Source organism: Euleptes europaea, chromosome 18 (assembly GCF_029931775.1).
Source record: "Euleptes europaea isolate rEulEur1 chromosome 18, rEulEur1.hap1, whole genome shotgun sequence".
Classification (NCBI taxonomy): domain Eukaryota; kingdom Metazoa; phylum Chordata; class Lepidosauria; order Squamata; family Sphaerodactylidae; genus Euleptes; species Euleptes europaea.
In genome coordinates this window covers 3,469,455-3,497,355 of record NC_079329.1, presented here as the reverse complement: position 1 = coordinate 3,497,355, position 27,901 = coordinate 3,469,455, and the positions used below count along the sequence as shown (strand labels likewise).

At 50.6% G+C, this 27,901-nt stretch overlaps 1 protein-coding gene and 2 non-coding genes across 3 annotated transcripts in view; 1 reads left to right on the top strand and 2 right to left on the bottom strand.

Moving 5' to 3' along the window:
- CARMIL3 (capping protein regulator and myosin 1 linker 3) overlaps positions 1-27,901 on the top strand; it is a 55,547-nt gene that overhangs the window by 23,957 nt on the left and 3,689 nt on the right. The window contains exons 11-37 of the mRNA XM_056863659.1: positions 2,524-2,618; positions 2,738-2,824; positions 3,937-4,046; positions 5,115-5,192; positions 5,326-5,402; positions 6,630-6,734; positions 8,399-8,468; positions 10,660-10,741; positions 10,826-10,922; positions 12,572-12,626; positions 14,262-14,434; positions 15,428-15,496; positions 16,019-16,112; positions 16,942-17,040; positions 17,261-17,389; positions 18,497-18,610; positions 19,646-19,821; positions 20,059-20,146; positions 21,070-21,198; positions 21,317-21,380; positions 22,522-22,740; positions 22,843-22,858; positions 23,374-23,457; positions 23,870-24,185; positions 24,572-24,706; positions 24,807-24,873; positions 26,212-26,301. Coding sequence (XP_056719637.1) covers positions 2,524-2,618; positions 2,738-2,824; positions 3,937-4,046; positions 5,115-5,192; positions 5,326-5,402; positions 6,630-6,734; positions 8,399-8,468; positions 10,660-10,741; positions 10,826-10,922; positions 12,572-12,626; positions 14,262-14,434; positions 15,428-15,496; positions 16,019-16,112; positions 16,942-17,040; positions 17,261-17,389; positions 18,497-18,610; positions 19,646-19,821; positions 20,059-20,146; positions 21,070-21,198; positions 21,317-21,380; positions 22,522-22,740; positions 22,843-22,858; positions 23,374-23,457; positions 23,870-24,185; positions 24,572-24,706; positions 24,807-24,873; positions 26,212-26,301 — 2,918 coding nt within the window. The remainder of the gene's footprint in view (positions 1-2,523; positions 2,619-2,737; positions 2,825-3,936; positions 4,047-5,114; positions 5,193-5,325; positions 5,403-6,629; positions 6,735-8,398; positions 8,469-10,659; positions 10,742-10,825; positions 10,923-12,571; positions 12,627-14,261; positions 14,435-15,427; positions 15,497-16,018; positions 16,113-16,941; positions 17,041-17,260; positions 17,390-18,496; positions 18,611-19,645; positions 19,822-20,058; positions 20,147-21,069; positions 21,199-21,316; positions 21,381-22,521; positions 22,741-22,842; positions 22,859-23,373; positions 23,458-23,869; positions 24,186-24,571; positions 24,707-24,806; positions 24,874-26,211; positions 26,302-27,901) is intronic.
- TRNAS-UGA (transfer RNA serine (anticodon UGA)) lies at positions 14,717-14,798 on the bottom strand. The gene has a single exon. It is a non-coding gene; the product is annotated as a tRNA-Ser (tRNA).
- TRNAT-GGU (transfer RNA threonine (anticodon GGU)) lies at positions 16,382-16,453 on the bottom strand. Its single transcript has one exon. It is a non-coding gene; the product is annotated as a tRNA-Thr (tRNA).

Genomic DNA, 27,901 nt, shown 5'->3' with positions numbered 1-27,901 from the left:
GTTGAACCCCCTTTCCAAAAAGTTCCAAATTCTTTCACTTTAAATCTCAGGAAATCTCGTCCTTCCTCACTTCTGGACCGTGATCTAGCCTGGAGTCCAACTCCCCCATAGGGTAAATCGGGTCCCCAACCTTTTTGAGCCCATGGGCACCTTTGAAATTCTGACCCAGGGTGATAAGCTCAACCACAAAATGTCTGCCACCGGAGGTGGAGCCAGCCACTAAATATCAGGGAGTGAGATTATGCATAACTAGGGTTGCCAACTGCCAGGTAGTAGCAGTGTTGTGCTAATTCAACTGATCTCCAGCCGATAGAGATCAGATCACCTGGAGGAAAATGGCCGCTTTGGCAATTGAACTCTATGGCCTTGAAGTCCCTCCCCTCCCCAAACCCCGCTAGGGTTGCCAGGGTCCCTCTTTGCCATCGGCGGGAGATTTTTGGGGCGGAGCCTGAGGAGGGTGGGGTTTGGAGAAGGGAGGGACTTCAGTGCCATAGAGTTCAATTGCCAAAGCGGCCATTTTTCTCCAGGAGATCTGATCTCTATCGGCTGGAGATCAGTTGAATTAGCAGGAGATCTCCTGCTACTACCTGGAAGTTGTAAATAAGAAACAACAGAATGGCCAAACAACAAATGATATGCAAGGGTGAGCGTTGTTGTCAATGTATCGAAAAAGTGCAACAAAGTGCAAAGACGCTTTGTATACAAAAAGACACAGCTTGTATACAAAATACAATTATATACGAAATACAAAAGTACAAAAATACAAAAATATCAAAGTGTCCAAGAAATATGGTCCTTTTGGTTCACAGTGTGAACCTAGTAAAGGTGCCTCCAGGGCTATCCACCTGTTTGCTTTATAGCATATGTTCTTGGACATAAAGAGCTGTTGTAGAGTTCCCTTGACCTGTATCAAGAGTGTAGGAATACAGGGATCCGGTAATCTTCCTGTTTTGATTATTAATCTTCCTCAGAATAAGCTATATATTAAGGGAACATAATATGAGGACTACTATATAACTTGTAATCTCAAAAAACATTTTTACAGCAGAATAGTTTTAAAAGCAAAATTTTTTAACATTTTAAATATATTTTAAACAAATTTTACATATACCGGTAAATAGTTCATTGAACAATAGTATTATTCTATATATATATATATATATAATACTCACACGTGGACTGCTCAGTGGCTAGCTCACAGGTCAGAATGAGAGAAGTTCTCTACTACATATTTTTCAGACTCAATACCCCAAAGGATTGAATACATCTTGGGATTTATCTTGTTTTATTTAGATGTTATTTCTTTAACATACCCCTACTAGTAATTAACATCCAATAAGTACTTTCAGCTGTGAACCAAAAGGACCATATTTCTTGGACACTTTGGTATTTTTATATTTTTGTACTTTTGTATTTCGTATGTAATTGTATTTTGTATACAAGCTGTGCCTTGTTACATGTCTTTGCACTTTGTTGCACTTTTTCGATACATTGACAACAACGCTCACCCTTGCATATCATTTGTTGTTTGGCCATTCTGTTGTTTCTTATTTACTACCTACGTGACAACTTTGTATTGATTCCACTACCTGGAAGTTGGCAACCCTAAACCCCACCCTCCTCAGGCTCTGCCCCAAAAATATCCCGCCAGTGGCAAAGGGGGACCTGGCAACCCTATGCATAACTGTAATTCAGCATTTCAAGCAGGATGCCTTTTAAAATGAACATATTGGTTTAAAAAACATTTCCTTGCACACACACACAGTAACACAGTGAAAATCCTTGTGCCGTGGTGGCTAGTGTTGCTGAAGCAGCTTTTTCAAAATCTGCACTGCCAATCAGTTCTCCAATGGCCAATCGCAAGCCCTGCTGGGCAAAAGCCCCAGCAGGCCCTGCCCACTTCCTAAAAACACTTGGTGGGCACCAGGAAAGGTCAGTCAATCAATCAATCAATTTTATTAATGCTTTAGTCACAGACCTTAACGATATTCCGATTAAAACCATGCACAATATATAACCCACCACACCCAGAATTACATGAATAAAATTTTTAAAATGTTACAGGCACGTATATACATATTATTTCTGATTTAAACATTACAGTTCCCCTAAAATATTATTTCTGTGGCAACTTCGGAGCCTAATTTTCAACAAGTTTCTTCCTTAACTTAGATGCTAACATGATTTTTAAAAAAGCCACGCTGAGCGTGATCTTAGAATTGACGTCTGCCATTAAAGATCTAACTCGGCCCTCAACTGTATCTAATACATCTGGGATATGCTGGGTTGATTTAAAATGAATGGAGTCATAAAATGGGCAACTAAACAAAATATGTGGGACGTCCTCTATTGAATCCGTGGAACAGGGACATAGCCTTAGATTAACAACATAAGGCACCATGGTGCCGTCGGACACCACATTGGGGACCCCTGGTGTAAAAGCTTAGATGCTGCTGGGCTCCTGCAGGGCCTGCCTCACTGTTTCTCTCTCTCTCTCTCTTTTTTCTGTCTCTCTCTGTGCAGAGATTTTGCCTTGAAACTCTCCTGCGTTTTGGCAGAGAACCCGAACACGACTCTCCATGCCCTGACGCTCTCCCACAACCCGCTGGAGGACAAAGGTGAGGGGTGTCCGCCGGAGCCCGGCAGACCCTGGCGGAGTGTCTCACGGGGGGGGGGGGGGGAAAGGGCCTCTCTGCTGTTTGCCAACCCCTTCGTGCCCCTCTGTCCCCCTCAACAGGTCTCAGCGCCCTGAGTCAGCAGCTGCTGTGTTTCCACAAGGGCCTCAGCAAACTTTGCCTTTCCAAGACCAGCATCACCGCTAAGGGTACGATCGGTGCACTGGCCAAGTTCGCAATGTTTCTCTATGGAGGGTGGGCTACCCCTTCTGGCGACCCATAAAATCGGACCCCCTGACCCAATCTTCACCACACTTCGGGGGCTGTGCAAGGAGAGTCCCTTCAACCTACGCTGTGAATTTGGGGACTCTGCCTCCAAAAATGCCTCCCCTAGCCAAACCCGAAAAGCCGAATAATCACCTGTTCAGCTCAGCTAATTCCTGTGGTTTTCCCCCCAGTAAACCTCAATGCCAAAATTAGCCGAAATTGCAGTTTTCAGGTTTATTTTTGGCTCGGGTTTACCAATATCCACAAGCCTACTCTCGATTCTGAAGATATTGAGTCCAAATCTCAGTTTTTTGGGGGGGGCTTTGCATTCTGTTTCTCCCTCTCCCCAAGCTAGGCTTGCCAGGCCCCGCAGCTCCAACGACGGGAGCTTCGCGGGGCCATGGCGTTAGCGTGTGATGCGCATGCGTGCCTGGCATGGTGTGCCCGCGTCACTTCCAGTTTAATCCAGAAGTGACAGGGACGCTCTAGCGATCCTGGCCAAAACTCTATGGTTTCCATACAGTTTTAGCCGAGGGTACTAGAGCATCCGCATCACTTTCGGGTTTACCCAAAAGTGATGTGTGCGCCATGTCTGCGCACACATGCCCACAGTGCCCACCAGCCCTCAGCTGGCTGGCAGGCAGCCCACTGGATGGGCGGTAGTTTACCCGCCACCACCAGGCAATTGGCAATCCTACCCCATGCTCTGCTTATTTCCTGTTTTGTAAGATGTGTGCCCATAACAGATTTCTATCCAGCCCCATTTAAAACACTGGGGAGGCTTTCCGCTGAACAGAGAACAGGACGCTTCCACCTCTGAAAGGGTTAGTGGCCGTTGTCGCTTGTCAGTTTCACAGTGCTACAAGCGTTGGACAGAGCTGCTCGCCCGCCGAAGCTCTCCCTGATAACGGCACAGGAGCCTGGTACTCTGCTCCACATGGCGACCTGAAAAGGCTGGAGAGTTCCCTCACGGGGTTGTCGTGCATAAAGAAAGGGCGGCCAAGTGTTTTGAGGGCTGCAAAAATGGTAATTCTGTGCCTGTCCCCTACCACAGGACTTGCCATTCTGTGCCAGACATTGGGTGCCAACCCGGCTTTCACCAGTACCCTCCGCCATCTTGACCTAAGCAAGAATCCAGGGCTGCTTGGGACCGAGGAAGCAAACGTGAGCAGCTGCTGCATTTGTTTCGGACGGGAATCCCCAACCCATTTGAACCTGCAGGCGCCTTGGGAATTATGATACAGCGTGGTGGGTGTGGCCACAAAATAGCCGCCGCAGGAGGCGGAGCCAGCCACAAAATGGCTGCTGCAGCTTACCCTCAGTCACACAGGGATCTTTTTTGAAAAATCTGCACAGCCCATCAAATCTCCAGCAGCCAACAGCTGGGCAAAAGCCCCTCCTGGCCCCACCCACTTTCTAAAAATTCTTGGTGGGCATGAGGAAAGGTGTCGGTGGGTGCCATGGTGCCCACAGGTACCACATTCGGGACCCCTGGTTTAGGACATAGGCCGGTGTGCCAGGTCACAAAGGAGTCTGGATAGGAGCAGTGGTGGCACTTCTAACGCATGAAGCTGCCTTCTACTGAATCAGACCCTTGGTCCATCAAAGTCGGTATTGTCTACTCAGACTGGCAGCGGCTCTCCAGGGTCTCAGGCAGGGGTCTTTCACATCACCTACCTGCCTAGTCCCTTTAAATAGAGATGCCAGGGATTGAACCAGGGACCTTCTGCATGTCAAGCAGATGCTTTACCACTGGGCTACGGCCCCACTCCATGACTTTCCAGGGTCTCAGGCACAGGCAGGGGTCTTTCACATCACCTACTTGCCTGATCCCTTTAACTGGAGATGCCAGGGACTGAACCTGGGACCTTCTGCATGCCAAGCAGAGGCTCTACCACTGAGTCATGGCCCCCTCTCCATGGCTCTCCAGGGTCTCAGGTGGAGGTCTTTCACATCACCTACCTTCCTAGTCCCTTTAACTGGAGATGCCGGGGATTGAACCCGGGACCTTCTGCATGCCAAGCAGATGCTATGCCACTGAGCCACAGCCCCTCCCCAGGATGTGGAGCTGGTTTGGCCATTGACAGGTGGTGGGAGATGTTATGCACAGAGGCTCTTGGCCATGAAGGAATGCTAACCCAGAGCAGCTTGGCCCTCGGGGCCAGAGGTTGTCCCTGGGCCTTGCACGGCCCCACATTTGACCCCTCTATTTCCTCCTTCTTCCCTCTGCAGGGCTTTTATTCCTTCTTGGCTCAGCCCAATGCCCTGGTTCACTTGGACTTGTCCTCCACAGACTGTGCAGTGGATGCAGTAAGGTTTTAAGAGGTTGGACGTGGGAGGGGGGATATTGCAGAGAGCGGTGTGGATGAGACCCAAGAGCTAGGGGGGCTGGATGCTCCTTCACCTCTCGGTACAGGTCTTTTTGTCTCTTCTCTCCCGATAGCTGTTCGGGGCACTCTTGCACGGCTGTTGCCCACGGCTTAGCTACCTCAATCTCGCACGAAACACCTTCTCCCACCGGTAAGAAACTGGCCTCTCTTGTGCTTCCAGTAGTGGAGAGATTGTTCCACCTAGGGTTGCCAACCTCCCAGAATTACAACTGATCTCCAGACAACTGATCAGCTCTCCTAGAGAAAATGATTTTAAAAATGGTTTTATTATGAATGTCTCAATTTGTTGGCTGCCTTGGTGGCAGTTGTAAGGACAGAAAGGTTGGATATATGTATGCAGGTAAATAAATAATATGTATACATGTAAATAAAAGAGAGCCAGCATGGTGTAGTGGTTAAGAGCGGTGGTTTGGAGTGGTGGAGTCTGATCTGGAGAATCGGGTTTGATTCCCCACTCTTCCACATGAGCGGCGGAGGCTGATTTGGTGAAACGGGTTGGTTTCTGCACTCCTCCACGTGAAGCCAGCTGGGTGACCTTGGGCTAGTCACAGGTCTCTCAGCTTCACCTCAGCTCACAGGGTGTCTGTTGTGGGAAGGGGAAGGGAAGGTGATTATAAGCTGGTTGGAGTCTCCCTTACGTGGTAGAGAAAGTTGGCATATAAAAACCAACTCTTCTTCTTCTAATAATAATAATAATAATACATCCTGACCTCCCAAGCTCCATCCCCAGAATCTCCAGGAATTTCCCAACCCAGAGTTGGCAACCCTGGCTCTAGCCCAACTCCTCTTTCTGTGGCTGAACCAAAATTTAAAGCTGGCTGGGCCCAAAGCTGCTGGGCCTTTGAACTCCCATGGCGTCTTATCACAGGGAGAGGCCATCCTGATTGTCCCGTCAATCAAAAAAGCTTGTTTGGTGGGTACATGTGAGGGCCTTTTCAGTGGCAGCCCCGCGATTGTGAAACAAGCTCCCCAGGGAAGTGTGCACAGCTGCCTCGCTTTATATCTTTAGGAGGCAGCTGAAGATGGTTACATTTAACAGCAGTCTTGTGTTGTGATTTTAAATGTTGGCTTTTATGCTTTTAATGTACTTTATTTAATGTGTTTTATCCATGTTGTAAGCCACCTTGAGGTCCGTAAGGAAGAAATGTGGCTCAAAAATGTTTGAGATGAATACAAATTATTGAAACAGGGCTTTCACCCTTTGCACTGGCAACATGACCCCATGTGAGCATGAAGAAAGAGGCATGGTGGGCGCTTATGCCTCACCAGTGCCACATTTTTAAATCAGGCCTGAGAGAGGGCCCTTTCCCGGTCCACAGGAAAGGGACTTAGTTCTGGTCTCTGTCTCCTTCCGCAGGAAAGGAAAGGGGATGCAACCCTCCCTAAAGCAGTTTTTCTGCAGCGCCTATTCCCTCAGCTACGTCAGCCTCTCGGGTATCAAAATGCCCGTGGAGGCATTAAGGTGAGTCTGTGTGCGGTCAGGCTTCAACATCACCTCTCTGGCACTTATTGCAAACACCTGGCGACTGTAGAAAACAATCTGGGAGATTTTAGTAGGGTTCCTGACTGAGTGGAGGTAGGGGTGGAAGACATGCCATGGCTGGGGGCGGGGAGTCTTGTGGATTAACTTCACAGTTGGCAATCCTAGCTTCACTCTGTGAAGAAAACAGTGGGCCAGCACGGACTGGCCGTTGCGGTTTCTGTTTAGGGTACCCTTCCCTAGGTGACGGGAAGGGTACCCTATTCTCTCCAGGATCAGAGGAGCATGCCCATTATATTAGGTGCTGTGGAACACAGGCAGGATGCTGCTGCTGCCTAGGGTTGCCAACTGCCAGATAGTAGCAGGAGATTTCCTGCTAATTCAACTGATCTCCAGCCGATAGAGATCAGATCACCTGGAGAAAAATGGCTGCTTTGGCAATTGGACTCTATGGCATTGAAGTCCCTCCCCTCCCCAAACCCCACCCTCCTCAGGCTCCGCCCCAAAAATCTCCTGCCGGTGGCGGAGGGACCTGGCAACCCTATGCAGTGGTCTTGCTTGTGGGCTTCCTAGAGGCCCCAGGTTGGCCATTGTGTGAACAGACTGCTGGACTTGATGGACCTTGGTCTGATCCAGCAGGGCTTTCCTTATGTGCTATGCGTCGTTCTGTAGGGCACAAGGCGATCTTTTAGCATCAAACTGTCAAGACCCTTGCAAAAGAAAAATTTCTAGGGCTCTCTGACAGAGAACACCATGGTCTTTTATGCAGGGATGTTTCCCCATGGTCACCCCCACCAACTGCTTTGGGGGCTTCCTATTGATTATGCATGCCTTTTCTGCCCATCATGCCTATTATATTAGGTGTTGTGGAACACAGGCAGGACAATGCTGCTGCAATCGCCTTGCTTGTGGGCTTCCTAGAGGCACCTGGTTGGGCACTGTGTGAACAGACTGCTGGACTTGATGGGCCTGGGTCTGATCCAGCAGGGCTTGTCTTATGTCCTTATGTGTCGTTCTATAGGGCACAAGGCGATCTTTTAGCTTCAAACTGTCAAGACCCTTGCAAAAGAAAAATTTCGAGGGCTCTCTGACAGAGACCACCACAGCCTTTTATGCAGGGACGCTTCTCCCCGTTCACCCCCGCCGACTGCTTCGGGGGCTTCCTTTTGATCACGCATGCCTTTCCCGCCCATCAGAGGTCGCCTCGTTCTCCCCGCACATTTTGCCCACATTTTCCAGATTCTGGCTAAAACAGCATCTGGAAAACATAGGCAAAATGCACGGGTACAGCGAGGTGAAAAAGGCATGCATAATCAAAAGAAAGCCCCACAGCAGTCGGCGGGGGTGACTGCAGGGAAACGTCCCTGCATAAAAGGCCCATGACAGGTTAGAAACTGGTCAAAGTTTGCAATTGTAGTTTTTGGCATTTACTGCATCTGCTGCCCTCTGCTGGAGAATGAGAGCTCGGTCTCCGAGGTAAATAACTCACGAGGAAGGCTAAATTCCTTATTTTTTTTTGAAGGGGGGGAATCCATTTTTCCAAGCAATACGGGGCCACGTCAGGAGTAGGAGCAGGCTCCTTTGAGGATCTGGCCCAGAGATGTCACATGCTCGCCTCACTCCTTTTTCTTATTCTCCTCACGCAGGTCTCTTTTCCAAGGCTTGTCCGCCAACACACACCTCAGCGAACTTCACTTGGACTTGAGCGGATGCGAGGTAATTAGGAGCGGCGAACGTGTCCGTCCGTCCATCCAGCTCGACGTTCACCTACGTGTGCCGGAGGGGCATTGCATTTTATTGTTACGGCCATTGGCCAGCACAAGTGCCGGAGGGGCATATTCTGGCAGTCGTTCTCTGTCACGGTTATCCTTTGTGTGGTGATGGCCCCATAAGATGCCTGGCGATGACTCAGTGTGGCAGCCGTTTTGTGTGAAGCAGCTCTTCGTGGACTTGATGGGGCCTTTCTAGGCCGCTGCCAATCACTGAATGTCTGATAGCATCATGGAGGCCTGCCGAATGATGGCTCAGTCTTCACTAGGCTCTCCAGCTGCCCGATGGGGGCTGGCAAAAGCCTGCCAATCCACCAGGCTGCCCTCCACCCCTCAGCTGGTCAGCGGGTGGAAGAGTGCAAGGAGGCAGGCCCTGCGACCGGTGCGCGGACCACCCGCACGACATCTTGACGTCACTTCCGGGTTTACCCAGAAGCAACGCGGACGCTTTAGCAATCGCCCCGAGTGACGTCGGCGCATCTCGTGGGTTGCATGCGTCCCGATTGCGGCCGCCAGCCATGCCCCGCAAAGCTCCCGACAATGGCGAGGAGCAACCTGGAAACCCTAGTTTTCACAGTGAGCCGTTCTCCATGGAAAGGAAGCTGTTTCAAGGGCCCTCCACGTGGTTGCCAGAACATGTAGATCACCCTCCATCTCATGCTTTTAGGCTGCATCCGCACATTGCATTATTGTTGTGCTACAGCGGTCATTCACTGCTGGATTTTCCTGTGTGGACGGGACAATCTAGGAGGTGTAAGATTGCAAATGCAGCCGGAGCCCCGTCTCTGCTTCCAGTCTCTCCTTGTCAGGTCTTATCACCTTCATTCCCCTCCTACATTCAGGATCACCTTGAGCCAGCATGGTGTAGTGGTCAAGAGCGATGGTTTGGAGCAGTGGACTCTAAACTAGAGAACCGGGTTTGATTCGCCACTCCTCCACATGAGCAGCAGACGCTAATCTGGTGAACTGGGTTGGTTTCCCCACTCTTCCACATGAAGCCAGCTGGGTGACCTTGGGCTAGTCACAGCTCTCTTAGAGCTCTCTCCGCCCCACCAACCTCACAGGGTGTCTGTTGTGGGGAGAGGAAGGGAAGGTGATTGCAAGCCGTTTTGATTCTTCTTTAAGTGGTAGAGAAAGAGCATATAAAAACCAACTTCCTCTTCTTTTTCTTGTGTTGCTCAGTAGAGCCATTTTTAACTTGAAGCTCTGAAATCTGTGTGTGGCGCTCAGAGCAAATTTGTGCAAGGGAAAGGCCTGAGCTCTGGTCAATGCCAGCTGGGCCCACTGAAGTGGTGGGTTAGCCAACAGAATGCTGCCTGATGAGCGTAGTTGGTGCACAGGGGACATGTGGAAGGAGACTGCCCTGTTCTCCTTTAGCCTCAGTTCCTGTGAAATGGGAATAATAATTTGCCTGACTCTTATCACAGTGAGGTAGAATCCGTAAAGTGCTTTGCACACTGCAAATTGCTTTCGGAGTTATTCAAACCAGAGTGCCAGTGGAGTCCCGTAAAGTTAGTGACGGAGATTTCTTCCGTGGTTCCCGCTTGAGATTTCTCATTGGGTTGTCATTGCTCTCCAAGTGGGGTTGGAGCGTCCAAAGGGGAGCCAGGGTGCCAAGCCCTTCCGGAGGCTGAGGTATCCTCCTGTTTCCTCTCCTGAACTGCCATCGTGCTGTGGATTCAACAGGACGAGAGCCAGCGTGGTGTAGTGGTTAAGAGCCGTGGTTTGGAGCGGTGGAGTCTGATCTGGAGAACCGGGTTTGATTCCCCACTCCTCCACATGAGCGGCGGAGGCTAATCTGGTGAACCGTGTTGGTTTCCCCACTCCTCCACATAAGGCCAGCTGGGTGACCTTGGGCTAGTCACAGCTCTCTCAGCCCCACCTACCTCACAGGGTGTCTCTTGTGGGGAAGGGAAGGTGATTGTAAGCCGGTTTGATTCTTCTTTAAGCGGGAGAGGAAGTCGGCATATAAAAGCCAACTCTTCTTCTAGCTCAGCGTTTCACATAGGAGGGCTGGAGGGATGAGGGATTTCCCTCAGAGGGGTTTCCTCAACAGACCGATAATTAATAGGCCTCTTTTCTCGCTTCACGTTGTACTTATCCCTTTTCCCCCATGTGCCTTTCTTTCTTCCCCTTAGCTGCGCTCCCCGGGGGCCCAGGTGCTTCAAGAGCAGCTGTCTGGCATTAGCGCCTTGAGCAGCCTGGATCTTTCTGACAATGGTGAGTTGGCAGGTTCTGTGGCCGCCGCGCGGCTTCTGCTCAGGCGTCGCCACCCTAACTGAGGCAGTCTTTGTTTCCCCCCAGGCTTCGACGCAGACTTGCTGACCCTGGTCCCGGCCCTGGGCAAGAACAAGCTGCTGAAGCACCTCTGGCTGGGCAAGAACTTCAACGTCAAATCCCGGTGGGTTGGCCATGTCCCGCATTGCACGATCATGAACCATCCCTTGCTGTTAAGGCCGGGCCAAAGAAGGTGGAGCTCCATTCTTGGCAATGTTCTATGATCTACAGCAGGATCCTCAGCGTGGTGCCCAAGGAGAACTAGATGGGGAGTAGCTCGAGAGCCAGCGTGGTGTAGTGGTTAAGAGCGGTGGGTTGGAGCGGTGGACTCTGATCTGGAGAACCGGGTTGGTTTCCCCATTCCTACACACGAAGCCAGCTGGGTGGCCATGGGCTAGTCACAGCTGTCAGCCCCACCTACCTCACAGGGTGTCTGTTGTGGGGAGGGGAAGGGAAGGTGATTGTAAGCCAGTTTGATTCTGCCTTAAGTGGTAGAGAAAGTCAGTATATAAAAACCTACTCTTCTTCTTCTGGGCACCATGGCACCCGCCAACACCTTTTCTAGTGCTCGCCAAGTGATTTTAGGAAGTGCATGGGACCAGGCAGGGCTTTTGCCCAGCAAGGCTTCTGATTGACTATTGGAGATTTGATCTAGTTGTTATATGTTTACAGGCATTCTGCTATTATATTTATTGTTTATGCTAAGTGGGAGCCAACGTGGTGTAGTGGTTAAGAGCGGTGGTTTGGAGCAGTGGACTCTGATCTGGAGAACTGGGTTTGATTCCCCCCCACTCCTCCACATGAGCGAAGGAGGCTAATCTGGTGAACTGGATTTGTTTCCCCCACTCCTCCACACTAAGCCAGCTGGGTGACCTTGGGCCAGTCACAGCTCTCTCAGCCCCACCTACCCCATAGGATTTCTGTAGTGGGGAGAGGAGGGGAGGGAAGGTGATTGTAAGCCAGTTTAATTCTTCCTTAAGTGGTAGAGAAAGTTGGCATATAAAAACCAACTCTTCTTCTTCGTTTTAAGGAAATAAAATATTGTGGTAGTATGTTCGAGAATAAATTTTTATTGCTGTGACTAACTAAAAGGAATTGAAGGGGACCAAATTCTTAGCAATTGTTATAAAGACCACCTACAGTACTTCTGATGCACGTACCACTGATTGAGAACCTAGAATGCCTGTAACCGAAATGAGGTGGGATCAACCCTTTTGATCTATCTAGAATGTTTTTATCCTGCCTTTCCTCCAAGGAGCTCAGGATGGCATATGCCACGCTCCTCATCTTTGGAACAACCCTGTGAGGTAGGTCAGGCTGAGAAAGAATGACTGGCCCAAGGTCGCCAAGCGAGCTTCCTCGGCAGAGTGAGAATTTGAATGTGGGTCTCCCAGAGCCTATTCCAACACTCTGACCACCATATAAGACTGGCCTGCCTCAAGAATGGCTGTTCTTGTTTTCAGCATTTGAAGCCATTTGTATTGCAGTTAGAGTTCCCAAGCGGGACCTGGGAGAGCCAGGTTCAAATCCACACTCTGCAACGAACCTTGGCTCACAGTGTGACCTAGCTCAGTGTTATTGTGTGGGTAAAAAGAGAAAAGTTGACCCTGGTCATGCCACCCAAAGTTCCTGGCAAGAAGAATGGGATAAAAATGTACCAGATAAATAAAATTCAAGAACCAGTCTGCAGATCTCTTCCCCCCTCCCTTCTAATTATGTTGTATTCCCAATGCCCTTGTTCAGCGTAGTACTTTCCTTCCTGTCTCTTCCCAGGACCTTGGAGGAAATATTGCAAAAGATTGTGCAGCTTATTCAAGAGGAAGACTGCGTAAGTCTTTTGCCGTGTGACACGGAGTTTTGTAGGAAACGTAAGGAAGGGAGGGAGGGAAGTTATATAAGGGAGCCTGCGTGTGAGGAGATTTGGGAGGTGTGTGTGAAAAACTGGGAATGATTAGAGCTGAAAACATGCCGCTTGATCAGAACTTCAAAGGAGCACGCCTCGCTGAAAGTAGCGGCGTTAAAATAAAACAATTTAAAATTTAAGTTATACGAAAGAGGCAAGCCATGGCAGGTTCCCTTGCTGGCAACCAGCCACGGTGACTGAAGGGAGCCTCCATGACCAGAGGCAGTGAAACTTTGAATAGCAGTGCTAGAAGCCAACATCAGGGGAAGGCCTCGGCCTCTATTTGTTGGCCATCCGTGGCAGCCGGTTGGCCACTGTGTGGAACGGGATGCCGGACTGTACGGACCGTCAGTATTATGAAAGAGAGAGCTTTTCTCCCTCTCTCTTAATACCAGTACGCAGGGTCATCTGCTGAAGCTGGAGGGTGAGAGATTCAAAACAGACAAAAGGAAGTATTTCTTCATACCACGCATAGTTAAATTTTTTAAACGGTTTATTTACCAATATATGGTTAAACAAAGGGCAAGCAGGCTTAATTTCAACATTCTATAAAACAGTAAACAATAACATCAAATAACAATGGAAATTGCAGCAAAAACACACAAAACTAAGCCTACAGCAACAGGAAAATAAAAATAAAAACACTAAAAGGGCAGGAGCCCTACAACAGCCAGACACTACATACACATAGTTAAATTGTGGAACTCCCTGCCCCAGGATATGGTGATAGCTGCCAACCTGGAAGGCTTTAAGAGGAGAGTGGACATGTTCATGGAGGAGACGGCTATTCATGGCTACCAGTCAAAATGGATACTAGTCATGATGCATACCTATTCTCTCCAGGATCAGAGGAGCATGCCTATTATATTAGGTGCTGTGGAACACAGGCAGGTCAATGCTGCTGCATTTGTCTTGCTTGTGGGCTTCCTAGAGGCCCCTGGTTGGCCACTGTGTGAACAGACTGCTGGACTTGATGGGCCTGGGCCTGATCCAGCAGGGCCGTTCTTATGTTCACTGGCCTGATCCTGCAGGGCTCTTCTCAGGTCCAATCCCAGCAGAGGAGAAATAATTATAGCAGGCCAGGAATCAAAACTAACCAAAAGCAGGTTGAAATGAAATATCATCATCTAAGAGCCAAATATTGAAGGCACTAAGGTGTCTTGGGGAAATGAGTTCCACAGGTCATGAAAAGGGAAGGGACCTCTCTAACGTTCCCTGTAAAAGGAAAGGGCGCCAGTCCGTCTGGAGAAAGTGAGAGTCAGAAGAAGTCATGCCAAGCTTAGCAAGATCTGTTGTGGATCTTAGCGGCTGGGTCCCAGTTCACCTGGAATGGCAGGCGAGAAGATGAGTCAACAGTTGCTCAGAAAACAAAATCCCTGTTTCTGTCCGCATTCTCCCAATCACAGCATGCTGGAGAAATAAAAAGGAGGCCCAGAAATTGTCTGGGTATGCAAACGAGGACAGGATTGTGGTTTGTCGGCGGGGTCTGAAATAGCAGTAGGCCCAGAGCCTTGTCCAGAGTTCAGAACCCTTGATCCTCTGTCCTGTCCCCTACCCAAGTCCCTGCAGTCTTTCTCAGTGGCCGATTCCCGGCTGAAAACCCGCACCAGCATCCTCATCAATGCTCTGGGCAGTAACACGTGCTTGACCAAGGTGGACCTGAGCGGGAACTGCATGGAAGACATCGGGGCCAAGATGCTGTCGAAAGCCCTGCAGATCAACAGCACGCTGAGGTGAGGCAGACGGCCCGTCCCCCATGGTTGAGCATCAGTGTTTAGCTCTCAGAACACATGAACACACACGAAGCTGCCTTCTACTGAATCCGACCCTTGGTCCATCAAAGCCAGTATTGTCTACTCAGACCAGCAGCGGCTCTCCAAGGTCTCAGGCAGAGGTCTTTCACATCACCTACTTGCCTAGTCCCTTTAACTGGAGGTGCTGGAGTTTGAACCTGGGACCTTCTTCATGCCAAGCAGATGCTCTACCACTGAGCCACAGCCCCTCCCCAAAAGATGCGCTGTGAGCAGGATTCGAATCTACGCAGGGAATCCCCGTTGGATTTCAAGTCCAACGCCTTAACCACTTGGCCTTCACAGCTGGGTTATACTGTCTAGTGCTCAAATATACTTGTCTACTGCTCAAATTATGGGCCTGGGGAGCTAAGTGGCTGTCACAAAAGGCAGAGGGGCTGAGGGCCCCCCAGAATTCAAGCCCCATCAATTCCAAGCAGCCTTGGGGCGAGGCCAGTGTGGCAATGGCATACATATCCCTTCTTGCCACCCCTTGAGGGGCAATCAGGATTCCGGCCATGGGTGAGAGTTTCCCCGCTCGTGAATGGGAAGGGGCCTTGGCTCAGTGGTAGAGCCTCTGCTTGGCATGAAGAAGGTCCCAGGTTCAATCCTCGGCATTTCCAGTTAAAGAGACTGGGCTAGTAGGTGATGTGAAAGACCGCTGCCTGAGACCCTGGAGGGCCATAGGGAGGGGCTATGGCTCAGTGGTAGAGCATCTGCTTGGCATGCAGAAGGTCCCAGGTCCAATCCCCGGCATCTCCAATTAAAGGGACTAGGCAAGTAGGTGATGGGAAAGACTTCTGCCTGAGACCCTGGAGAGCCGCTGCTGGTCTGAGTAGACAGTGCTGACTTTGATGGACCAAGGATCTGATTCAATATAAGGCAGCTTCATGGGTTCATGTGACTACATGCAGTGTCCCCCTTTCTGCTTTCTAGGAGTATTTCCTGGGACAGGAACAACACGACCGCACAAGGCTTCCAAGACATCGCCCGGGCCTTGGAGAAGTGAGTGACTTGGGAGGGTGTCCCTTGATGGACACCGTTGTCATCTGCAGTCTTTCATGAGCGAAATGTGTTTGAAGATGGAGAGGAGGGAGGATGAGAACTTACTTCATTTAAAATTGCTCCCACCCAAAAGTTATTCTATTAAGCAGAGGTTGGACAAGCACTTGTCAGGGATGCTCTTGGCGGATCCTGCATTGAGCAAGGGGTTGGACTAGATAGCCTGTAAGTCATCTTTCCCAACTCTGTGATTCTATGAAAAGTGTGGAAATGCACATTCATTATCTTGATGTCACATGGGCGGGATTCAGAGTGAAGAAATGGCCGTCAGAGAGAGGGCTAAAAGATTCCTGCTCACCACTCCCGCACTGCCCCCACCGAGAATAGCTTTTCCTTACAAAATGGGGCCATGAGGCTATCATTCTCCATCTCTTGGGCTTCCTGCTCTGCTTATAAAAGCAGCTTCAGCTACGAGCAAGGGGTTGTCGTCAACCCATCCTCTCATTTCCACTTCCTCCCCTGCAGCAACTACACCCTCAGGTTTATGTCCTTCCCCATGAGCGATATCACTGCAGCTTATCGCAACACCCCCGAGCGGACGGACGAAGTGTGGCAAAAGGTGAGTCCCGACTAGCCCCATGCTCACCTCCCGCTTCTAGTAAGCCGAAGGAGCATTGCCCCAACCTGCCATGCATCCCCATCTCCGTATCTTCCCCACCTTCCAGCCACTGAGCCAGCGTGGTGTAGTGTACACATGAACACATGAAGCTGTCTTATACTAAATCAGACCCTTGGTCCATCCAAGTCAGTATTGTCTACCCAGACCAGCAGCGGCTCTCCAGGGTCTCAGGCAGGGGTCTTTCACACCACCTACTTGCCTAGTCCAACTGGAGATGCCAGGGATTGAACCTGGGACCTTCTGCATACCAAGCAGATGCTCTTCCACTGAGCCACAGCCCCTCCCTAGCGGTTAAGAGTGGTGGTTTGGAGCAGTGGACTCTGATCTGGAGAACCGGGTTTGATTTCCCACTCTTCCACATGAGCGGCGGAGGCTAATCTGGTGAACTGAATTTGTTTCCCCGCTCCTGCACATGAAGCCAGCTGGGTGACCTTGGGCTAGTCACAGCTCTCTCAGCCCCACCTACCTCACGGGGTGTCAGTTGTGGGGAGGAGAAGGTGATTGTAAACCGGTTCGATTCTTCCTTAAGTGGTAGAGAAAGTCGGCATATAAAAACCAACTCTTCTTCCTCCGTATGAAGCCAGCTGGGTGACCTTGGGCTAGTCACAGTTCTCTTAGAGCTCTCTCAGCCCCACTTATGTCACAGGGTGTCAGTTGGGGGAGGGGGAGGGAAGGTGATCGTAAGCTCATGTGATTCTTCCTTAATGGTAGAGAAAGTCGGTATATATAAAAACCAACTCTTTTTCTTCTTCTTCCTCCTTTACCTCAGATCCAGTGGTGTCTTCTCAGGAACAACCACTCGCAGAAGCTCCCCCAGGACCAAGCCTTCCGCCTCCACCAAGGAATCGTCACCAATAGCGCCGAGCAAGTAAACGTTCCCATCTCCCCGTACAACCCCCTCCTCATCTACCCCCTTCTTAATGCTGCTGCATCACACAGGTCCTCTCCTGCCAAAGGTGGGAACTGGGGTGCAGGATGGCACGGGACCTGTGGGATTGGCCAGCCTGAGACAGGGAGATGGGGAGGCCAGGACTTGGCCTGGCCGCAGGGGCAGGAGTTAACAGCTCCCGTGTCCTTCCTCTCCCCAGATGATGAGCCGCTTGTGCGTCAGGGTCCAAGAAGAAGTGCGGGTGCTCCGGAGCTGCTCAGTCGACACTGTCCAGGAGGAGGTGCTGTATGCGCGGGAGCTCATGAAGGAAGCCAAGAATTCGCGGGCGGTGAGAGAACCATCTCCTTCGTGATGGCTAATGGTTATTCCCCCTTTGCCACTTTCCTCCTGCACATCTGCCTCTGACCCTTATCCTTTGGGGACTCCTGTGCTAGAGTGTTAGGCAGAAAAAGGGTCTTTCCCAACACCTGCCACCTGGGACCCTTTGAACCCAAGGCTATTCCGGGAGCTTTTGCATGGACACAGGTGGTCTGCCCTAAACTATAGCCTTTCCCCCGATTGGCAACGCCTCGAGTCCAGCCCGGACCAGCCATACATAGAATCATAGAGTTGGAAGAGACCACCAGGGTCATCTAGTCCAACCCCCTGCACAATGCAGGAAATTCCCACACACACACCCCCAGTGACCCCCTACTTCATGCCCAGAAGATGGCCAAGACGCCCTCCCTCTCATGATCTGCCTAAGGTCATAGAATCAGCATTGCTGACAGATGGCCATCCAGCCTTTGTCTAAAAACCTCCAGGGAAGGAGAGCCTACCACCTCCCGAGGAAGCCCGTTCCACTGAGGAACCGCTCTAACTGTTAGAAAATTCTTCCTAATGTCTAGACGGAAACCCTTTTGATTTAATTTCAACCCATTGGGTCTGGTCCGACCTTCTGGGGCAACAGAAAACAACTCGGCACCATCCTCTAGAATAGAGATGAGTGCTCCAGAGCATAAGCAGAGTGCCTTTTTCTCACTGTCAGGTAACCAGTTTCATTGCACGACCTGACACTTCTGGGACAGAATTAATTTCCTCCAGATGGCCCAGGCTCATAAATGTCTCCACCGGGGAAGGGCTGTAGCTCAGTGGTAGAGCTTCTGCTTGGTGTGCAGAAGGTCCCAGGTTCAATCCCCGGCATCTCCAGTTCAAGGGACCAGGCTAGTAGGTGTGTGAAAGACCCCTGCCTGAGACCCTGGAGAGTCGCTGCCGGTCTGAATAGACAATACTGACTTTGATGGACCAAGAGTCTGATTCAGTGTAAGGCAGCTTCATGTATTCATGTATTCATGTGTCTCTTGGCTGTTCCCACTCTCGGGTACAAAGTCTTCCCCACCAGTGTCTACTTAACGATATGCCAGCTAACTCTCCCCCCTTCTGCTCTCTCCCTCAGCTCTTCCCCAGCCTGTACGAACTCGGGCACATCTTGGCCAGCGACGGACCGGTCCGACACAAACTGGAGTCAGTAGCCAGCGAGGTTTCGAAGGCCGTGGACAAAGAGCTGCAGGTAATTTGAGGGGAGGGGACGTGGGGGTACCCTAGTCCTCTTTCCAATTGGGATTCAGGTCAGTCCAAAGTATTTAGATGGTGTTCTGATCAGGATGCTGAGAAAACAGTTGTGAGCCTGCCCGTGGGACAGAGCTTGTGTTTGAGATGGCTTTAGGGTTGCCAAACTCCAGGTAATAGCTGGTAATCTCCTGCTATTACAACTGATCTCCAGCCGATAGAGATCAGTTCACCTGGAGAAAATGGCCACTTTGGCAATTGGACTCTATGGCATTTAAGTCCTTCCCCTCCCCAAACCCAGTTCTCCTCAGCCTCCACCCCAAAAACCTCCCGCCAGTTGCCAAGAGGGACATGGCAACCCTAGATGGCTTGTCAGGCTGGGACCAGGCCTCTTAACATAACTTGTACCACAGGGAAATTGCGGAAGCCTATTAATGAATAACCTCCAAAGTGTCCTGTCATTAGCAGCTTTGCTCAGGTCTTGCAAACTGACGACCATGGAGAGCTAGCGTGGTGTAGTGGTTAAGAGCTGTGGTTTGGAGCAGTGGAGTCTGATCTGGAGAACCTGGTTTGATTCCCCGCTCCTCCACATGAGCGGCGGAGGCTAATCTGGTGAACTGGGTTGGTTTCCCCACTCCTACACATGAAGCCAGCTGTGTGACTTTGGACTAGACACACCTATTAGAGCTCCCTCAGCCCCACCTACCTTGCAGGGTGTCTGTTGTGGGGAAGGGAAGGTGATAGTAAGCCAGTTTGATTCTTCCTTAAGTGGTAGAGAAAGTTGGCATATAAAAAACCAACTCTTCTTCTTCCTTGATTGAGTCAGTCCATCTCATGTTGGGTCTTCCTCTTTTCCTAGCATGATTGTCTTTTCCAGTGACTCTTGTCTTCTCATAATGTGACCAAAGTAAGATAGCCTCAGTTTAGTCATTTTAGTTTCCAGCTAGAGTTCAGGCTTGATTTGATCTAGAATTTGTCTTTTTGATGGTCCCTGGCCTCCTCCAACACATTTCACATGTGCTCCTGTCCTCTCCAGGTGATCTTGGAGTCTATGGTAGCCCTTACGCAGGAGCTGTGCCCACATGCCGTCCAGGCCGCTGAGGATCATAACAAGATGTTGGCGGCCGTTTCGGAGCGTGTCACCGTCCCCCGAAATTTCATCCGGGGAGCTCTGCTGGAACAGGCTGGCCAGGATATCCAGAACAAACTCAAGTGAGAAAAGACGGCGTGTGGACGGGAGTGTGGGAGGAGAGTGTGGGCGAAGCAAATGGAGACGTGAATTCTGGAGCAAGGGAGGGGCGCCAGAGTGTGCCCTGGGAAGGGCCGTGGGCTGCGGAGGAATGGTCCGTTGAGGGGCAAAGGCCGCGGAACACAAGGGGGGGGATTAATGTCTGCTTGACCTCTGACCCTCTTGGCTTCTGACCCTCTTGGCTTCTGACCCTTGCCCAGCGAAGTGAAGCTCTCTGTCGTGACGTATCTCACTAACACCATTGTGGAAGAATTGCTTCAGGAACTCTACCACGCTCACAAGAACCTGGTGAGAAACCTCCTGGAACTGCCGATAGCTCACATTTTGGGGCTTTGTTTCGCCCAAGGCAAAACCCCAGAACCTTATTTTTATTTTTTGGTAAATGTAGTTCCCTGTGCAAGCACAGGGTCATTCCTGACCCATGGGATGACGTCACATCCCGACGTTTATTAGGCAGACTATGTTTACGGGGTGGTTTGCCGTTGCTTTCCCCAGTTGTCTACACTTTACCCCCAGCAAGCTGGGTACTTGTTTTACTGACCTCGGAAGGGTGGAAGGCTGAGTCAACCTTGAGCCGGCTACCTGAAACCGACTTCCGTCGGGATCGAACTCAGGTCGTGAGCAGAGCTAGGACTGCAGTACTGCAGCTTGCCACTCTGCGCCATGGGGCTCCTAATTATGTTTTGAGCCAGGTCTTTCTCTTGGAATAAACAACAACAAAAACCCAAGGAAGTGTCTCCCCAGCATGTACATTCACATCATTGCTGAGTAAACACAATTTATGCCCACACTTCTAAAGTTAGCGAGAAGGGTGTGGCTATCTCACCTCCTGGGGCGGTAGCTAGCACCCCTCATTATGGAAATGAATTCAAAAACCACATGAGGTTCTTGGAGTATGAGATGTTGAGCTGATGCGCCACAATTGTCAGACGAGAGAACCCCTTCTAGGGCTGGGACTTGAAAGAAGCAAAGCACAGTCCTTTCCAAGGTGGTGGTGCGGGTCGGCGGTCTTTTAACCATCCTTCTTGCTATGAGCGCATCCTGTCTTCTGTCTGAATGAGCAAGATAGACAGGTGAAGCAGGTTAAGGGATTTGTCCCCTGGCTTGCTCCATTCTTACAGCCGTATTCTCGCACACATACCCCCAACACTCCGTAAAGCCCTCATTCTTCTCCCCCCATCCATGATGCCTCCTCTCCACCCCAACTACAGGCCCAGAACATCATTCACCTCCGACGACTTTCTGGGGGTCAAGAGAACGCCACCTTCCCAGAATACCTGGGGAAGCCCCGTCTCCGCGACCACGAGGAGACCACCGATGATGAACTTGGCTCCAGCATTGTAAGAACTTGTCGGTTGGCCAAAGTGTGAAATACGTCCTGGGGAGGTCTGGTGGGTCAAAGTTCTGCGCTATCCAGGGGTGGGGGCGTTACCTGACCTCTCTCTCGTGTTCCCACAGGATACCATGGCCATCAAGAGACAAAAGAACTGCCGGAGAATCCGTCCTGCCTCTGCCTTCATTAGTGAGTCTACGTCCAGGTCTTTCCGGAGTGGCTCTCCACCCTCTTTCCATCTTGCTGTGGGCGAAGCCAATCCGTTCCTAATGGAGCTAGCTCAGCGGCACAAGCAAGCAGAACGGTCCCCTGAAGCACAGCAGTGTTGCGGGGGCAGACATGATGCCCTGTGAGGGGCCCCCAGCTTCTTCCTTTGCCACATTTCTAGAACCCCACCCCTGGGTTTTTGCAGTGCCGTTGCTTAGTGGAGCCAAAATGGGTTGGTCCAGCATTGCTGAGCCAGACCTGCATGCTCACACGTAGACCATCTATCTCCATTAGTGTCTGTTCCTACGCTCTGATTCATGCGGTACCATGAAGGGTAGAATCATAGAGTTGGAAGGGACCACCAGGGTCATCTAGTCCAACCCCCTGCACAATGCAGGAAATTCACAACTACCTCCCTCCCACACCCTCAGTGACCCCTACTCCATGCCCAGAAGATGGCCAAGATGCCCTCCCTTTCATGATCTGCCTAAGGTCACAGAATCAGCATTGCTGACCGATGGCCATCTAGCCTCTGCTTAAAAACCTCCAGGGAAGGACAGCTCACCATCTCCTGAGGAAGCCTGTTCCACTGAGGAACCGCTTTAACAGTTAGAAAGTTCTTCCTAATGTCTAGATGGAAACTCTTTTGATTTAATTTCAACCCGTTGGTTCTGGTCCGACCTTCTGGGGCAACAGAAAACAACTCAGCACCCTCCTCTATATGACAGCCCTTCAAGTACTTGAAAATGGTTATCATACCACCTCTCAGTCTTCGCCTCTCCAGGCTAAACATACCCAGCTCCTTCAACCTTTCCTCATAGGACTTGGTCTCCTGACCCCTCACCATCTTTGTTGCCCTCCTCTGGACACGTTCCAGCTTGTATGCATCCTTCTTAAATTGTGGTGCCCAAAACTGAACACAATACTCTAGGTGAGGTCTAACCAGAGCAGAGTAGTGCAGAGCAGAGTGTCTCTGCCATCTGCATGGATTTGCTTCCCAAGGAACGCCGTTTATCTGTCCACCTACCCCCTTTCTTCCCACACACTCCTCCTCCTCTCCCGTCCTTTCGGGATTGTCTGTCTGTCCCTCAGCACCCCCCTACAGACCTTCTTCCTCTCGTAGGTGGTTCAGAACAGGATGGAGAGCTGATCGTTCCCAGTATGGACTCCCCTTTGGGTTGGATCTCCCTGGCCAGCGGTAGCCAGTATTCCCGGTCCTGCAGCACATCTTTCGAGGCGCTCTGTGACCTGCCGACGGAGGGCCTGCGGCTGGAACACCGCACCCGCAGCAGGCCTCGCCCTCCTCGCACGGCTTCGAACAGGAGCTTCCGTTCCAACGTGAGTACCATGGACCAGTTCCTTTCACCTTGCTCCTCTCTGCCCCTTTTTCTCCCATTCGCTTCCTTGGTTTGTGGTTCAGTCCTCTTTCTCCTGCGGCTGGAAGTGCCTGCTCCAGCCCGGTGGGACTTCCTGGCTTGCCGGTTCAGCTTTCCACTCATTCATTGTTCCATTTGCTCTTGCTCTTGTATATGTTTGCCATTTTGCATACAAATCTGGCCTTTTTTTCGGGATCCTTAAAGCGTTTCTCATACCTTGTGGGGTTGGGTTTTGTTTTTGGGTTTTTTTAGTCTAAAAGAAATTAAGAATTGTAAGAAATATAAAGATGATATAAAGATGATATAAAGATATAAAGAAACATAAAGATGATTTCAGAGGGTAGCCAATAAATCTTGTTGGTCTCTAAGGGGCTACTGAACTTGAATCTAGAAGAACTTGAATCTTGCAAGAAATGATAATGTCAATAAGATTTTCCTCTTCTTTTAAGACAGGAATTCCTGTCCATGGGATGTGGGGCATCTCCTATATTCCTTCAGGATGACAGTAAAGAGATGTTATGTGAAATATGTGGGGGGAAATTAACAAGCTGGCCTCTCTTTCCCCCTCAGAACCGAATACTGGCATCTATCGAGTCCAGGGAGCAGGAGAATGGGTCTGTGCCACAGCTGGACGAGGGCCTGGATGAATTTTTTAACAGAAGGGTACTTGCTGACAATACCAGGTGAGCCAAGATGTATTGCAGGTAGGGTTGCCAACCTCCAGGTATTAGCTGGAGATCTCCTGCTATTACAACCGATCTCCAGGCGATAGAGATCAGTTCACCTGGAGCAAATGGCCACTTTGGCAATTGGACTCTATGGCATTGAAGTCCCTCCCCTCCCCAAACCCCACCCTCCTCAGGCTCTACCCCCAAAACCTCACGCCGGTGGCAAAGAGTGGCCTGCCAACTCTACCTTGGCTACCTACAGGCAGTTGTGACCATAGAGTTCCTGATGGTTCCTAGAGCTACCTGTAAGTGATAAGGGTAGCTCTAGCCTTTGCAATCTAGCTCCTATTGGTCTTGTTGCTCCCAAGAACCTCATGTGTGCCGTGCTTGACGGCTGCATCCCTCCCTCTTGCCTCTTCCCCTGCAGCTATCCCAGGACACCGAAGAGTTGCGGAGTGAGGCCGGGCCCATCGGACCCCCACCCGACTCTGCAGAAGAAGAGGAGGAGGGGCCTCTTCCATTTCCGGAGGCATCGCAGCATCAAGGGGGATCGGGACCCAGATGATTTGCCCCCGAGTCCTCCCCCACCACCCTTGGGTGGGGACGAACAGAAGCCCCCGCCTTGCTCTGAAGAAGAAAGGAAGCTAGGACAAGATACCCTTGGGATGACAGTGGTTCCTCCAGGAATGGGGGCCGCAGCCCTGGGAAGCGGGGTGAAGGGTCTACCGAGCCGAGTGAGACAAGTAAGGGATGCTTTGCTGCCGGGAACTGGATGGAGGAATGCTCAATGTGGTGTAGTGGTTAAGAGCGGTGGTTTGGAGTGGTGGATTCTGATCTGGAGAACCGGGTTTGATTCCCCACTCGTCCATATGAGTGGCAGTGGCTAATCTGGTGAACCGGGTTGGTTTCCCCATTCCTCCACATGAAGCCAGTTGGGTGACCTTGGGCTAGTCACAGCTCTCTCAGCCCCACCTACCTCACAGGGTGTCTGTTGTGGGGAGGGGAAGAGAAGGTGATTGAAGGCCGGTTTGATTCTTCTTTAAGTGGTAGAGAAAGTTGGCATATAAAAACCAACTCTTCTTCTTTTTTGCTTTTTAAATCTCTCTCTCCTCGCCCCCCAATGATCCAGGGTTCCTATCCCGACCCAGAGCGGACGGAGCCGGATTCCAAAGGGGCAGAGCTCCTGCAGCCTTCTCGGGTTCAAGGTGTGGCATTGCCGGGAATGGGGCGCGCAAAGGGGTGGAGCCTGGATGCCAAGCTAGAGGTACTTGGCCAATGGGGGCGGGGCTACGGTGTGGGAGGCGAAGTGGGTGGGGCTCCCCTTGCCTCGCCTGGGATTCATGTGCATCGCTGGCTTGTTCCAGAGCGTGGACCTGGAACGCGGAGGGAGCATACGGGACCAGCAGAGAAGACGCTCCTCGGATGACTCAGGTTATAGTCCCCCCACCCCAGACCTGCCCACCCTGCCCACGGCCTTGTCACAAATCTTGTTTCCTTCCCCTGTGTCCCCAAGCAAACCTTAATCTCCTCAATGGGGTTCTCCTAAATATTCCGCCTATCAGTCCTGGAATAGATCTCAACACACCTTTTTATGCATAGCGAGTGCTGACGTTTTGGACATTTGGATTGTTGCAAATTTAAAACTGAATTTTCAGCATCCCGTCAAAATCGGGAGGTACGAGCCAGCCAAATTCCGATCAATTTCAATGGGAGGCTTAATCTTTAATCATTCTTTAATCTCCCCTGTTTAAGTGTGCTTAAACCCTGCTTTAATCTCTCCTGTCGAAATCGATGGGATTTAAACGCGCTGAACTTTGCCTGTATCATGGCCTCTGGTTTCTGCCATTTCGCTCATTAAAAATGTTAAATCAATCATGGTTAAGTATTTAGACTTGCCAAATTCAGTATTTTATAGCTTCTCCCCTACCCCCCCGCCAAACAACCCCAAGAATATCCATAACTGAAAATACTGTAAACCTAAGAATTATGAAAGCAACAAATTTGACCTTTAAAAAAACACCAAAAAAACCCGACTGGTTTCTGCTCTGCTTGAAAGTTTTAACCCCCGGGGTGACCCTGGGAAAACTGAAAGCTCTGCATAGTTAAATTGTGGAACTCCCTGCCCCAGGATGTGGTGATGGCTGCCAACTTGGAAGGTTTTAAGAGGGGAGTGGACATGTTCATGGAAGAGAGGGCTATTCGTGGCTACTAGTAAAAATGGATACTAGTCATGATGCATCCCTATTCTTACCAGGATCAGAGGAGCAGGCCCATTATATGAGGTGCTCTGGAACACAGGCAGGACAATGCTGCTGCAGTCGTCTTGTTTGTAGGCTTCCTGGAGGCATCTGGTTGGCCACTGTGTGGACAGACTGCTGGACTTGATGGACCTTGGTCTGATCCAGCATCACCTTTGTTATGTTCTTATTGTCTTCTGTTCACCCCTGACATTCCCCCCCACCCGGCACTCTGTAAAATGAGTACTAAATTGATGAACAGGTAGATTAGAGTCCAGCAGCGCCTTTGAGACCAACAATCTTTTCGGGGTATGACCTTCTGAGAGTTGAGGGAGTTTCGACTATTGAAACCTCATACCCCCGAAAATCTTGTTGGACTCTAAGGCACTGCTGGACTCGAATCCAGCTGCCCTACCACAGCCCAACATGACCAGTGTCTGAAAATGTATGAAGCCTCTTTTTCATGTCTATCCGCAGCCTCAGTTTGGGGCATCTGTGGAAACGTTGGCTTTTTTCTTTTTCAACCGCATAGGGCACGGCAGCTGGAGACCCCATCCCCCCTCACAGAGCACCAAGCCGAGCTTCGCCACCATCCGTCGGGCTGAAGCCACCTGGGACATTGGTGAGTCTGAGCTGGGAGCACCCCTTCTCCTGGGCATGGGTTGCTAAGTAGACCTCCATGTGCAAAGGCATAGAATCATAGAGTTGGAAGGGGCCATACAGGCCATCTTGTTCAACCCCTTGCTTAACACAGGATCAGCCTAGAGCATCCCTGACAAGTGTTTGTCTGGCCTCTGCTTAAAGACTGCCAGTGAGGGGGAGCTCACCACCTCCCTAGGTAGCTGATTCTGCTGTCCAACAACTCTTACTGTAAAAAATGTTTTCCTAATATCCAGCCAGTACCTTTCCTCTTGCAATTTAAACCCATTATTGCGGACCTATCCTCTGCTGCCAACAGGAACAGCCCCCTGCCCTCCTCTAAGGGACAGCCCTTCAAATACTTAAAGAGAGCAATCATGCCCCCCCCCCACTCAACCTCCTCTTCTCCAGACTGAACATTCCCAGCTCCCTCAGCCTTTCCTCGCAGGGCTTGGTCTCCAGGCCCCTGGTCATCCTCATCGCTCTCTTCTGCACCCACTCGATTCTGTCCACGTCCTTTTTGAAGTGAGGCCTCCAGAACAGCACACAATACTCCAGGTGCGGCCTGACCCAATGCAGTGTACAGTGGAACTATGACATCTTGCAATTTGGATGTTATGCCTCTGTTGATACACTGCAAGATCGCAACAACTGCCGAGTTGTTTTCTGTTGCCCCAGAAGGTTGGACCAGAACCAACGGGTTGAAATTAAATCAAAAGAGTTTCCGTCTAGACATCAGGACGAATTCTCTAACAGAGCGGTTCCTCAGTGGAACAGGCTTCCTCGGGAGGTGGTGAGCTCTCCTTCCCTGGAGGTATTTAAGCAGAGGCTAGACGGCCATCTGCCAGCAATGCTGATTCTATGACCCTAGGCAGATCATGAGAGGGAGGGCATCTTGGCCATCTTCTGGGCATGGAGTAGGGGGTCACTGGGTGTGTGTGGGGAGGTAGTTGTGAATTTCCTGCATTGTGCAGGGGGTTGGACTAGATGACCCTGGTGGTCCCTTCCAACTCTATCATTCTACGAACAGAGGCAATGTACCTTTGAATACCAGGTGCTGGGGATAAATGAGGATGCCGTGGTCCATCATGTTCTGCGTTTCTGAGAGCCAGTGTGGTGTAGTGGTTAAGAGCGGTGGTTTGGAGCGGTGGAGTCTGATCTGGAGAACCGGGTTTGATTCCTCACTCCTCCACATGAGCAGCGGAGGCTAATCTGGTGAACTGGGTTGATTTCCCCACTCCTACACACGAAACCAGCTGGGTGACCCTGGGCTAGTCACAGCTCTTTCAGCCCCAACTACTTCACAGGGTGTCTCTTGTGGGGAGGGGAAGGTGATTGTAAGCCGGTTTGAGTCTCCCTTAAGTGGTAAAGGAAGTCGGCATATAAAAACCAACTCTTCTTCTTCTTTCTCAGCGAAGTTTGGACGATTGGGGAAGAAAGGATACTGGACATTGGTCTGGTCCAGCAAGGGGTTCCAAAAATTTTCCTATGGGGCAGGGGATGGGGCAAAAAGATACTAACTGGTAATGAACATGCACTAAGTTACTAAGTCACTGCCTCCCTGAGTTTGCTTCCTGCAGGTG